Here is a 14,779-nt window from a genome sequence, read left to right as displayed (position 1 = left end):
TTTTTAAAGTAGCAACGGATTAAAAAAAAAAAGTAATGCTTTTAAATCCATACAAAAGGCTTGTAAAAATTCCACTAAGGTTAAAACATTCTACTTCAGTTAGTTCACTGTTACTTGATGGAATATTTTTTACAAACGTACGTTTTGCCAATAAACTTCGAAGAGCATGAGCAGATAAATTTGGCTGCATTGTTCTAATCTTTTTTCTTTGATGATTTTTCCCTCAAAAAAACACCCCCACCACTCTAAGTACCACCTACCCACTCCTCCCTCACAGGTTAAAAAGTCCAAGAACTTGCATGGAATTCTCATTCTTCTCGTCCGCATTATCAGAAAGGAGTTGGAAGTGAACGGCGCAATATTTGGCGCCCTCATCCATCCCCCCTCACCGGCAACCCTTGAATGTCCGAAGAAGAAGAAAAAACTCGAAGTGTGTGTTGTTGGTAGAAGATCTCAATAATCATCAGTTGACAGAGTATAGAAGGAATAATACAGACCCGCTGAGTGTTTCCACCGCGGGGACACTGACATGTGCTCACTGTTTCTTCTGCTGACTTTTCTGTTCTCCATATTTTATTTAACAGAAGGTAAGTTCCATATTTATTCAATCACTGTTTTGTTTTCACGTTTTAATGCCGGCTAATTTAACTATTATTCCATAACTGCTAACTTTTGCAATTATTTATTTGTTTTGAGGGACTTAATTCCTTGCGGGAATCAAATTAGAATTCCATAGAATTTTTTTTTAGTAGAATTTTTTTTTAATCACATTAGCACAAAAAAGCCGTATTCGGTGATGCAACCTGTGCCTAAAAATGTGAAAAAGGTTTCGCCAATTTTAAAGTAGAAATCATGAAAGAGATATTTAAATAAGCAAAACATCCTCACTTAATTCTTTCGTTTTATTATTAAAAAAGAATATTCCGAGGTTTGGCGGTTGACATCTCTGAAATTGTTATTAAAAGGGGAAAGTTGTTGTTGTTGAAGACAAGGAACGCGATTGTTCTTGTTGGAAAAGTTATTAATAAAAGGGAATTTTGAAAGAAAAAAGGAATTTAAACTTTTACCACACTTTTATTTTTGGGCAATAATAATTACGCCCACGCTTTAAAAGAGTTATCAAGAGATAACTGCAATAAAGCTGCATTTTATATGGTACTTTGAATTTTTGATATATTTAGTGGTGGAAAAATTACTTTAAATGAAAAATACTAAATTAGAAATAACTTAAATTTCGTTACCACTAGAAAAAAACTTTTACGAAGTGTTTTTGTCACTTTTTGTTACCACTAGAAAATAGCATTTTCTAGTGGTAACAAAATTTAAGCTATTTTTAGTTTAGTATTTTTCCTCCTAAGTAACTTTTCCACCATTGTATATCAAGGATGAATAAGTATCATATCAAATGCAACTTAGAAGCATTTATCTTATGGTGACACTTTTATTAAAAGCTAGAGCATTTATCCTTATTCAAGTTTTACTATATAAATTGCTACCAATTTATTAAAACTTTTGCAGACAGCAAAGCACTGGGCATCCCTGTTATATGTATGAAAAACTACTATCTGAAAAAAAGGGGTAGTACATATTAATTTACACAAAATGTATATTTATTTCTTTTAGCTACTTTGAGCTTAAAAAAGTAACGTGCCTTACTTCAGATTTGTTTATTTTATTAATATAGTATTATAGACAGAACTACCTTGTTTCTGCAAAATTAATTCTGATGCAATGAACCATTTGTGCTATCATTTTTATCTTTTTTGAAAAAAATAATTGTTCTTTTTAAAGCGCGATAGGCACAAATGCGTTAACCCATGACTTCAAATATTAAATTTGTTCTAAACTGTCCACTTATGGTCAGTTTAGGACACTTTAGGAATATTTTTAGTCAGGAAATCTCCTTTGTTCCTTCTAAAATCAATTTAGAACGTTCAAAACTTAAACCCTGACTGCTATATCAAAGGACAAAATAAAAATTAATTTATATTTTGAAGTAAACTTGAAATATTGTAAACGTCTTATATGTATTGGTTAAGCAAAAATGTTTATGAGTGTTGGCGAAGTAGCTGAATTTTTAGAAAATTCTTCCTACTTCAATTATTATTTTACAACCACTTTGTAAAATTTATTCCAAAGTTGGCAACTATAATTTTGGGAGTTTTTATGCTTTAAGAATCCTTTAACAGCGCATCTTGATTTTAACACATTGCAAGCGAGTCACGTAAAAACACATAATTTGTGCAATCCATACAAAAGTTTAAAAAGTGGTAGCAAAACTACTTTGTTTTCGTTCTGTTTTTCAAAGTAATTATCCATTCGTGATAATTATAAACATAAATGATTCAGTATATATGTAATCTGCATTACAATTAATTTTTCGTAGTAAAAAAAAATTTTTAAATTGAACCTGTAGCTATTCGTGACAAGTTTGCTCCAACTTTCATGCCTACCACTTTTTTAAATTTTAATCTCAAACAGCTGTAATATTTTTTTTTTTTTTTTTTTTGAAAAGTTGCTTACATGTAATGTCTTGATACTTGCTATTTAACTGATATAAATGTTTTTAATGAAATATTTTAAAATAGTAAATTACTACTCTTTCTCCCTTTTTTTTGAAAAGTTGCCTACATGTAATGTCTTGATACTTGCGATTTAACTGATCTGTTTTTAATCAAGTATTTAAAAATCCCACTGGGAAAAATGTTTTACTAATGTTAACTTCTATGAAAGTGATAGCAAGATTTACGTTTTTATTTTGTTTACTTATCTATTTATTCACTGGCATATTGCCCATTCTTTGTGAAAAAATGAATCAAAATTATTACTGAAAAACAAATACCGACACAATTCATAAAGCTGAAATAATTCTAATGTTTTTTATTTATTTACTATAATTCGTTGTCCTTTCCGGTGACTTTACGTCATTAGATTTAGCAAAACACGTTTTTAGTAGCTCATCCCATCAAAATAAAGATTGACTACTGAGTATTGGTGCAGTTTTAATAGACACCATTTTTACTTTTAGAATATCTTGTACCTATACTTGGTAGCTATTAAAACTTCACCAATTATCATAATACGAGTAGTGCATGTTACCAAAAGTAATTCTTGGTAATATACACTGCTCGTATTATGATAATTGGTGATTGTGGTTGATAACTGGTGATCATCATTGATGTCAATAATGCATGACAATTTTTACGTTTCTCCTAAACGAATTAGTATCATTCCTCAATTAATTTGGCTTCTAAACAGGGTTGGGGTTTTGGACAGGACACGTGGGTTTTACTGTCTTAAACTGGGTAAAACTGTCCTAAACTGGGTAAAACTGTCCTAAACTGTCTTAAAGTGTCCAAAACCTTGAACTTTGGTAAAAGGTAAAAATTCTATAGGTGTAACCATTGTACACATAATAATTACATGTATCAATAAATATTTGATATTTTTTATACAATTTACTATAACTTATTAAAAGAAAATAATATAATATAATAGGAAAAGGTTTATAATTTTTGAAGCTCCACAATTCATTGAACAACAAAAGTGAATACCTAATCCTTTAAATATAAATATGCTTTTAATACTGATAAATAATATTTTTGCATAAGGATAAATATGGTAATATTAAAAAATTATAATTTTTCTTTAAAAAAATACTAAATTTGTTCAGAAATCAACCTTTTATTTTTCACAATATTTTTTAAAAATTTTTTTATAATTTCTGCATCACAGGATGATAAAAACGACATCTATTTAAAAAAAAATTGTTTTTAAATATAAATATATTAGTTTAAATTGAAAATACAAAATAACTGAAAAATGTATTAACAGTTTTGAAGGGCATAACATCAGTTTCAGTTACTGACACTGGTGATGTATCACCACTATGCTAAAAGAATTGAACATGAATGAAATAAAAAATTTCTTGAATAGTACTATAGATAAATAAACCTGTTTATGATGATTATATTTTATATTTTAACTAATATTTTAACCTGTATGACAAGGCCAAACTTCAGTTATATACTATTGAATGAGGGGACCAATTATACTTGATTACTGATTTATCTTCCTTTGTTTGAATTGAAGAGTCAAACAATATTAATAAAACATTATACTTTTAAAAACAAATATTCTCTAGTATATTTAATTATAATCAATATGTTATTAGTTCTATGTTTATTTTGTCTCTAAATATTGTTCAGATAAAATTGTGACATAATTTGAGTAAAAGGGTTTTGGACAGTTTTAGACAAAGGGGTTTTGGACAGGATCGTTTAAACCAGGGTTTAAACCGTGGATTAATCCATTCTGTTCTAAACCTTGCCAACCCTGCTTTTAAATAATCATTGACTTATTTTGCTATTTCAATTAGCACTTTATGACCAAAATTATTTGATCATCATTGGCGTATAAAACGGTATGACGATTTTTTTTACTTTTCTCCTAAAGGATTTGTATCATTCTGCTTTAATTTGGTTTTTAGTACAATAGTTTTTATTTATTTATTTATTTTAATTTTTTTTTTATTGCAATAAATGTCAGGGCGATAGCTTAAACGGCTCTTGAATTGTAAGGGAGACACGCAGACAGACGAACTCTTCCTACTATTATTAAATTTATTAGTCTCATTAAATTTATAATAATAATGAATACTAATAAATATTAATAACTCAGATGGCACAATGATAGATCAGATATCGTTAAGTATCCTCTCACCCTCTTTTTTATTTACTTATTTTATTTATTACTTATTTTCATTACTCAGTGAGACTTTTTTTTTTGACCCGCAAAATGAGTACCATGAATTTGCTTTTATTAAAAAGTAATTGGAAATTATTCACTATTAGAATATGTAAATATTTTATTCTTTAAACTATCACGTAAGCTATAAAACATCGCCGTCTCATAACTTCAGATCGAACAACAATTATTAATTTTAATATCGTATTTTTATCAGAACTTTTCAGATTGCGGTGATAAGAAAGGAGCCTTTATCAAATAAAATTCCGTAAAAATTGTTCAAAAAAGTACACGATGTGAATTTCGCGTCACTTTTGTTGTAAAACAAAGGGAAAAAACACATAGTAATAGTTGATAGAACAGACTTATTAAAATAACAACGCGTTTTCATAGCTGAGCAATATTTCAACATACATTGTTAATAGGCGTTTGTTAATAGAACTGAAATTCTAGTATGTCACTTTTTGTATTTTCATTTGTGTTTTATTCACCTTGTTTTTGATTTAGTCATAAATGCTTTGAATTTACAACAGTTGTTCGTGATATTAATTGGTCAAACTTAGTCTATCTTTAGCTTGCACCCTCTATGCTAATTTTTAAAATGGCACTAAACGCCAAAATGAAGAAAACCATAGTTTAGTGAAAATGAAGAAGTGAGATCTAATTTTTAAACGTTTGAAAATTAACTCCAACACTAAATTATCTAGGATTATCCAGAATTATTCATTGATTTTGATAATTTTCACCGAGATGCAAAAATCTAGCCGAAATCGTGATTAAAAAAAAAAAAAAACATCAATAACTTTTAATGCATTTAAATTGTGACTTTTTCGTATTTTCCTTGACGAAAAACTTCGAAAATCGCTGTTAACATTTAATTTTTAATCATCAGTTTATTTTATTTCTATTCAGTAATAGCACTGTAATTATAATAGTTCAGAAACCTAGGGCACATGAATTAATTTTTCCTCGTCTCGAACGGTGTACATGCACTTAAAGGTACAAAAACAGGATACCAACAAAAAGCAGATATTTATCAAAAGCAATGGAAATTAGATAAATAATTCTACTTTTTTCCTTAACTTATTATTTAAACGAAATGCACATAAAAGTAATGATCAAAACATATTTGCTAGGTAATATTAATGCATGAAAGTATTTACGAAAAAATAGTAAAATTGAAAAAAGATTTTCTATTACTTTTTCATATTTTGTACTACGCACCATTACTGTACTCTTTTTAACGGCAAAAAATAATCTAAGATAAAAAATTTAACTCGATCAAATTTCAAAAATATATTCTTGGTGAAAAAAAAATTTTTTTTTCTCCTCTACATCCATTTAATTTACTTTCAATATTTCGTTTTAGCAATTAATATCATTACATGCTTTTGCAAAATGTACTAACAGGCATTCAAACTAGAAAATCAAGGCTATTATTAATAAATAATAGAAAAAAATATATAGTTATTACAGCGTAGATGGTAGTTATCTAACATGAAATCAGCAGCCGAAAATTCTTTTTCGCGGCCGTTTTGTCTTTTTTTCCCCCCTTCATTTTTTAATAGCTACTCCAATTAATGCATATTTCAAAGAACGCTCTTAAAAAGACAGAAAAACAGCCATCGAACTCCTTTTCAAGGCTAGGTTTTTTATAGTCGAAGGTAAAAAACAATTCTTCTGCAGCAAATGACTACGTTTTGATGGTTTCTTGCACAGTCGGCTGTGGTTGCGAAGTTGAATGGGTTACTAAACGTAAAAAGAATGAATCTGCAACCGAAAAGAGACGGCGGAATGTGGCTATAAAGCGAGGTCATCACGCAATGGATTTTCATGGATATCGAGTGGTCGCCAACCATCTCGCCAAATCAATTCAACCGAAAGAAAAAAAGACTACATTGTAATAATTAAAAACATAACATTTGTTTTCTTACTCAATTCTCGTAAAATATTTATGTTCGGGTTATAAACTAAAAAAGTTCTTTAATGTTAAACTTAATATTAAGTTATTGATATTGTAAGGTTATTAAACATTAAACGTAAAGTATGAAACTTAAAAGTTATTAACATGTGAAAAATGACAGCTTTGAAATCAAAGAAATATTAATTTGAGAAATAAATGAATAAAAAGAGAAAAGTAGTACCTTTAATTTGCCGTGATTCAATTTTTTTGAAGCTATCTAAGATTTCGGAAAAATCTTCAATTTTCATTTCGTTTCCACAGATTTTCAATGATAAACTGAAGTTTTATTATTAAAGATTTTATAAAAAAGCTTACAGTTAAAATTGGTCGTGCAAGAATTTCATTTATAGTATTCAACTTATTAAATGGAAACTTATAATCTATGCAAATAAATCTTATATCAGTCTGATATTAGTACATCAGCTTAAAATTTTCGAATTAATTCTGTGATAATCATTAAAAACTTATTAATTTTTCCGAATTATAAAGTACTGATTGTAAAAATTACTCATTTAAACATTTAAAGAAATGAATTGTTAACTATTCATGACTAACACAACTTTTTAAAAATTAAAATCTACCTACATTTTTTTCACATACGATTTTGTTATTGTGAATAAATAGTAATAGTTACTCTTCTTGAAAGAAGGTAATTTTTTTTTTTTTTTTTACTAATTAGTATTTCAAAAGAAATAAAGCAAAATATCTAAATTGAATCGAATTCATAACATAATTTACATCTTAAAGTAATAGAACGACTCTCATCTTTCAGAAAAACATATTTTATTAAGTTGAAATGTTTAAATGCGCAAATTATTGTGGGTAAAGACTTACGAGGCCAAAAACTAAGTTATCACATTAATAAACAACAACAAAATAATGAGTTCAATTTTTTTTTATTTGACTTATATTTTAAATAAGTTTTAAAAAATAAATTAATTAATTAAGTCATAGATATTTTAGCTATTCACTATATAATATTTTTTTATTTTTTTCGGTAATAATCCAATCTAATAAATCTCAAATTGTGAAAAGCAGAATTCTGCTACAATTAATATTTAAATTAAACATTAATGTTATTGAAAAATTGATAGAGAATAGATCTTTAATTTTAATCCATTTAAAAAAAAAATTTCTTTGAAAACATCTGTAAGATTCAATAAGTTAATTAAATCGAACATGCAATATTACTGCTATTCCCCTCAATATTTATGAGAATTTAAATTGTCGTGATACTGTTTTATTTGCAAAAGTTTATAACCGAAATTTTCAAGTTACATAAACTCATGTCTACTTAATTTTCTTGTAAAATTAATGTTTGAGTTGCTGTTTTAAATTTCATTTTTATTATTATTTTGAAAATTGGGCTATATTGTTGCATATCAGTCAACTTTATAAAAAAAACTTCATTCGCTTCAAAAATTTATAGATAAGAAATAAACAATCGACATATTTCAAGCGCTCAAAAATAGGCAAGTCTTGAAAATCTGGAATTAGTCTGGCAAATCTTGAAAATGGGCGCCAATTTTTGAGCGCTTAGTCAACTGTTATTCCCAATCTGTATATTTTTGAAGCGAACGAAGTTTTTTTTATCGAGTAATATTTTACCGCCTTCAGTTTCTTAAGTTTATTTATTTAATATCTGCGAACAGTTTATCTTTTGGAGGAAAAATTAACCCCGTGGCTGTAAAATGAAAAGAGATCGCAATTATATGGGGGAAATGTACTTCTTATATCGTAAGAGTTAAAACACACTATCGAATGATCACTGTACATTTATATGTGTACAAAAACTGTTAATTTGTATTTTTATTCAAAATCATTTTAAATCAAATTTATAAATCAATGAAATAAATTGAAGGCATGCATTTTTTAATATTTTAAATACAAAAATAAAGTTTTACATAAAATGTGCAAAAGTGTGGAGTTAAATAATTATTTTATGAAACTGTTCGGTAAACACTCGATATACAGTCCATGACTAAATTATTAGACGCACTATAAGATTCTATGTTAAATCTAAATTATCAGGTGATACTATTGTTTTTATATGACTAAAACCGGTTTGCACTTGTTTACGTTCATGTATCAATTGGTTAAATTAGACGATATGTTATATAAATATAGAATATTCATTTTATCAGATATTATATTAGTACTAGTGGGCTGCTCGCTAACGCTCGCCAACCCCCGAAAATTGCTACGCAATCTTCTATGGTTTACTTCGCAAACCAAGCTGGCTTCGCTCGCTGCTAACTTAGGTACATTGCAAATGCACAAAATTCTAAAAATTCAAAACAATCATTCAAATCCATATAAAAACTTTTTTTTATAAAAAGAATTACATCTTTTTAGTAAATACTAAGTCATTAAAATAAATTTGAATTCAAATAAATGACATGTAATTCGTTAAACCTATAAGAAATGTGCTATAGTATAATTCCTGATATAATTCGTGATAATAATTCGTAATATATAAATTCGTGAAAAAAAAGCGCTTTAGACAAAATACTAAAATAGAGATTTATCAACAAAGACTACTCACTTCTGCCTAGCTTAATAGTATGAGATTGCCGCAGCTGATGCTCTTTGGTTACTTCAGTTTCCGTTTTTAAAAGCGCTATATGTTGAGCCACCACAGCTAGATTTGACATTTTTATCGGCAATCATTGGTCGATTTTCTAGCGTTGCCATTCGGGGAGTTGTAATGAGACTTTTTTTTTGTCGCCGTGTAAGAGAAATAGTAACGCGAACAAAACAAAGCAAACGCTGCCACCGGCGGAAAAGAAATACAGCCAAAATTTGGGAGCCACGTAAGAGAATTATATGTATTAGATATTATAATAATTAGACCAAACTATTAGACGCACTGTAGTTTTTAATAATTAAATGTTTTGCACGAGTATATATGTAATACTTTTATATTTAAACATACATGTAATGGGTTTTTATTCAGAAATTTTTTTATATACCTCCTATTTGTATTTATTTTTAACGTACTGCATTACAATGTTAGCCAAATGATACACGAAGGTAAACAAATCCAAACCGGTTTTAGCCGCATAAAAACAATAAAACTGTATAGTATCACTAGATAATTAAGATTTTACATAGAATCTTATAGTGCGTCGAATAATTTGGCCAGTTGTATTCTTCGAAATAGAATTGAAATTCTAATACATTTTCAAAAGTTCGCCAAAACCGCAAATTAAGAACACAACCTGGCAACCCTGAACCCACCATCTTAGAGTAGGCGGTCACGGTCTCCGGTTTAAAATTGGCACTCTGCACTCCGCCGGGGCGTTCCGATAGTTGGTCCAGCGAAGCGATTCGGAGCCCCGCAAAATGAGCCCCGTCTGCAACCGCGCTGATTATGGGTTCTCTTCGAATCGAACAATTTCCAGTTCCAAAAAAAGTTCTTTTTTCATTGTAAGCATCCAGGAAAGGGGACGTTCCCCCACGTAACGAAAATGTCTAGGTGGACGTAATGATTTCTTTTCTTCTCCTTTCGCTCTAATGATCTTCGTACTGTCTTTTTTTTCCACGCAAAGCTTCTTTGTTTTTGACGGCCTTTTAAAAAGAAAACTGAAAAAGAAGTATCTCTATTGACCATGTATATTATATGAATGATGATATGACGTGAACAAAGAATTTTTTGAGCTATTATTTTTCTGTTGTGTAATGGTGCATAGTTCGTAAACTATATTCCTTCGGTTTTCGGTGGGGTGACGCCTCCCGTCACAATTCTTGACATATTTCTAACTCTTAATACCTTAACCGCATATCCTGCTTTTCAAACCTCCTCTTGTGACAGAAAATTACAGATTTTACTTAAAAAATGCTTAATCCTTTTACAGTGTTTCCCAAACTTATGACTTCTGTGTACCCTTTCTAAATTTTTTGTAACTCAGTGTATCACTAATAAAAAAAATTAATGTATTTTTTACTATAAAAAAATTGCACGAAAGTTAAAAATCACAACTGGCTGTTGACACCACTAATTATTAACTGTTAAAAAAATAGCCAATTAAAAAATACGTCATCATAAATTTTCACGGCTAACTTTGTTTTTAAAAAAAAATATTTTAAATTTGCGTTTGTTGCAAGATATTTCGCATAAGAACGCGTATCCCCGCTAAACTGTTCCCGTACCCCTGGGGGTACGCGTACCACACCTTGGGAAACACTACTTTAAACTAAACTCATTTCAGTTTTAAAAAGACTCTACTTTTTGTAATAAGGTTTTCATTTTCGTTGAACAGCCAACCCAATTGTTTTTGGGTTTACGACTACTAATATTCAACTACGTAGCCTTGTAATTTTGAACCCAATCCAGAAGACAAGGTAACTCCTGGATCAAGTATTGGGAGAAATTTTCCTTCGTGGAGGACTTTTTGATGGAACTACCCCGCATTTGAGTTACATGGAGAGGAAGACCACTAGAGGCCTCCATGGTTAGCCTGACGGCAAGGGGACTCTAACCCAATGATCCGTCTACCACTGCGGATATTTCACGTCAGCACTGTGGTTGGTGCAAGCCGGATGCGGAATTCGTATAAACCAGCCATCGCTGGGATCGAATCCTGGTTCACCTCATTGGAAGGCGAACGCTCTATCCCCTGAGCCATCACGGCTCCTGGTAATAAGGTTTAGAATTTTTTGATTATTTACAATTTTTCTACTGCTTAAAGAAAATAAAAATGTGGACAGCGCATATTGTCTCTTTTAGGAGTTAGACATTTAAAAATTTCCTCCCTGATAATTCAGGCACAGAATATTAGCTCTCTTGGAAAGTCAGTGAAAATCATGGAAAGTCATGGAATTCGGCCTTGATCAAAATCTGGCATGGAAAGTCATGATTTTCTGTGATAAATGTTAAAACTTCATGGAAACTCTCAGTTCATCATGGATTTTGGCTCTTAGAGTCATTAATAATGTTGCGCGATTTTGAAAGGAAGACGATTTTGAAGGGAAGAACAAATATTTTAGATTTTTGCACAAGAACGAGGTTCATATCGATGCCATTAAAATGATTTTTTTAAGTATTGCTTTTTACCAAATAAAAGTAGTCGACAAAATTTGAGGCTTTTTTTTTTAATGAGTAGTTTGAGGAAATATTAAATTTTGCATTTATAATGGGGGCGTTTGAACCCCCTTAATCCCTCCCTTACCTACGTCCCGGCAAAGAATGACTAAAACTAAAGCAGAGAATAAAAAACTAAACTAAGCGGAGAAAGAATTATAAAGTGTCGCAAAGCATTAGCGATTAAAATTAGTCGAAAATAAATTCTTAATTATTATTATTTTTTAAATCAAAAAATGATCATTTTACAAATAATAAGGAGATTGAAGAATTTTGTTTTTCTTCCCATAAGTGAAATTTTGAAAACTATTAAAATGTGAATATAATCTAAATGTGCATTTTAATTTTGTTCCCCTTTGAGAATCGAATACCTGAGATACCAATGGATTATCGTTAAATAAACATAAATACAATAGTATTTTCGTAGTTGATATCGTATTTTTAAAGTAAGATGGTGAAATCGTAATTCGTAAAATTTCGATAAATACTTGTTTTATTGATTTTTTTTCTCAAAAAATAAGTAAATAAAGATAAAATTGCATTTACCACGTACTAAAATAGATTCGCTCATTTCAAGCAAATTAAGTGATACATAACATACCTGCTAGCTTAGCGAGAATCAGAAATATTAATGCTGAAGCAGAAGAATTACAGTTAGGAGAAAAGAATTATTTCTTCATTTTGCCAGTGTTTAAACGCATAGTCATATTTGCATATTTTTATATACATCACCAATTAATTTTTTATTAGTGGTAAGAACCAATTTAAATAAAATTTATAAAGCCGAGAATAAAAGAAGATAAAGCACGAAATTCGCTAGCACTTTAAAGAAAAGAATAAAATCTTATAAAAATGAGGTAAAAGCTGGAAATTATTGAAAGCAATAATTTACGGTATTATTGCACGAAACAAATATACCGATTATATCGTGAGTAGTTCTTAAATTTCCTTCAGGTACCGAAAATATCGCCCAATGTAAAAATAATGTAGAGAAATATCGATATCTTTCATGATATATCGCGATATCAAAAATAGCATATTGCCCGACATTACACAGAATTAATTACAAGCCAATTGTGAAATCTAAATTACAGAGATGCCAACTTGCTCCGGACAGCAAATAAATATTTTAAAGTGGTAGTTTATCAATTGTGATTCTTGGTTTAATAAATTGAATTTAGTAGATTTTAATCCACAACTATTTCTAAATAATTCGTATGCTTATATTAATCACCACTTTATGGTATTTAAGTCATGCTATATCTTTTAAAAAACGAGTAAAAATAGTCAAATATTTGCAAACTTTACTTTGTATTTATTTACCGTTTTTTTTTAATTATTTTGACGTGTCCGGAGCAGTTGGCATCTCTGAAATTACTATAACTCATAGAACAAACCATTTTTTAAACGTTTTATTCTATAAAATTCCTTTGTATTCGTAAAAAAAATAATTCTATAGAATTCAAAAATGGAACCTACATAAATGACACACGAAATGACGCCAAAAAACGCCAGTGACAACAATTGAGACACTATTGATAAGATGTCGGTTTAATTGTGAACCTTTATTAATAATGACGAAATGTGTAGGTTGATGATAAAGGCAGGTGTAACACCATTTCTCTACATAACAACAGCCTGTATTTCGGTAGCGTGGCCTTCTGTTAACTCCCCTATCCCTTCGTATCCTTCCCCTTTATTTTTTGCAACCAAATGCACACCTGAGGATTAACTTCCATTATTTTGTCGCCAAAAGTTACACGCAATGGAACATTCTTTTAATTTGGAACAGTGCAAAAGCAGAGAGAAAAAAAATGGCGACATTATGTGCTTTGCCCCGTAATTATACCCTTTTTTACTTTTCATTTCCCTTTGTGAGTGTGTTTTTCTCTCAGTCTCAGAAACTTCTTTTCTTGCAGCATTTGGCCTCTGGCGCTAAATACGAGTTGATTTTTTGTTTCTTTCTTCATCAAATCGGCATCTTAATGGAAGATTTTCGGCAAAACAATCAACTTTCCTTTTGTACCCATCATCCACAGTTGGCGATTATAAAATCTGAAAAGTAGTTGAGTGCTATTTGTAGATCTTGTTTATTTATTTATGCTTTTACTACTCTTGCTGCCTAAATTTGTTTCCCCTTAAAAAGTTCTTTATTTTCAAGGTCTTAACAGATTTTTTTTTTAAATTCTTAATGATGTAATAATTAAAGTAATTTTAAATCAAATTTTTCTAACCCAGAGAAAGTATTAAAAGATTAAATTATTACTTGAAAATATCATTGTAAAAAACGTAAATATTGGTATAAAAATGCAATACCTTTAAAGTAAAAAAACCTATTAAAAAGATTAAGCGGTCAATTTCCAAAGGTTCTTTTCGAAATTTTTTTTAATGCTTTAGTTTCCCACTATAATGGTACGCACAGTTAGCATCTACCAACATATAAGAATTTTGCTGAAGATTTTTCATAGTTGTTAAAGAATTTTTAAATTTTGTCTGGCTTTTACACATTAAAGGCAAAATTTTCAGGGTTCTTATACAGGTTTCTTAAATTTTTCATGTTGGACGGGGGGAGGGGGTAATTTAAGTAATTTAAGTCATTACTTTTAAATCCAGAATAATGTGTAGAAACATAAAATTGGTCAGCAACAGAAAAAGTTCGTTCGTAAAAATTGGCAGGTATTTTAATAGATTAATAAACAAGCATATTAATGAATTAGTGAATCGACTAGTAAATAACTAAAAATTATAATAAATAAATATGAACTTATAATAGAATATCAGTATGTTGCAACCCAATTTCTGAAATTTTTGTTTTCTTTGTGCGATTTCGTTATTTTCGGGTAAAAAATAAACTTATTAACTATATCATTATAAACAATAATAGTAGCTGCATCCAGCGAAGAAATATTAAAAGAAATAAATTTTTTTGTTATTACTTGCGCTTTGGGAGTATTAACAATTAATAATAATAATAATTTAGAGCCGTG

General features: G+C 29.4%; 1 protein-coding gene across 1 annotated transcript in view; it reads left to right on the top strand.

Annotated features, from left to right (window-relative positions):
• Positions 1-273: 273 nt before the first annotated feature.
• The window catches only part of LOC107446902 (uncharacterized), a 36,775-nt gene continuing 22,269 nt past the window's right edge, over positions 274-14,779 (top strand). The window contains exon 1 of the mRNA XM_021148777.3: positions 274-587. Coding sequence (XP_021004436.2) covers positions 530-587 — 58 coding nt within the window. The 5' untranslated portion in view covers positions 274-529. The remainder of the gene's footprint in view (positions 588-14,779) is intronic.

Source organism: Parasteatoda tepidariorum, chromosome 10, assembly GCF_043381705.1.
Source record: "Parasteatoda tepidariorum isolate YZ-2023 chromosome 10, CAS_Ptep_4.0, whole genome shotgun sequence".
Lineage (NCBI taxonomy): Eukaryota > Metazoa > Arthropoda > Arachnida > Araneae > Theridiidae > Parasteatoda > Parasteatoda tepidariorum.
The sequence above is the reverse complement of the archived record's forward strand: the minus strand, read 5'-3'. Positions and strand labels throughout refer to the sequence as shown.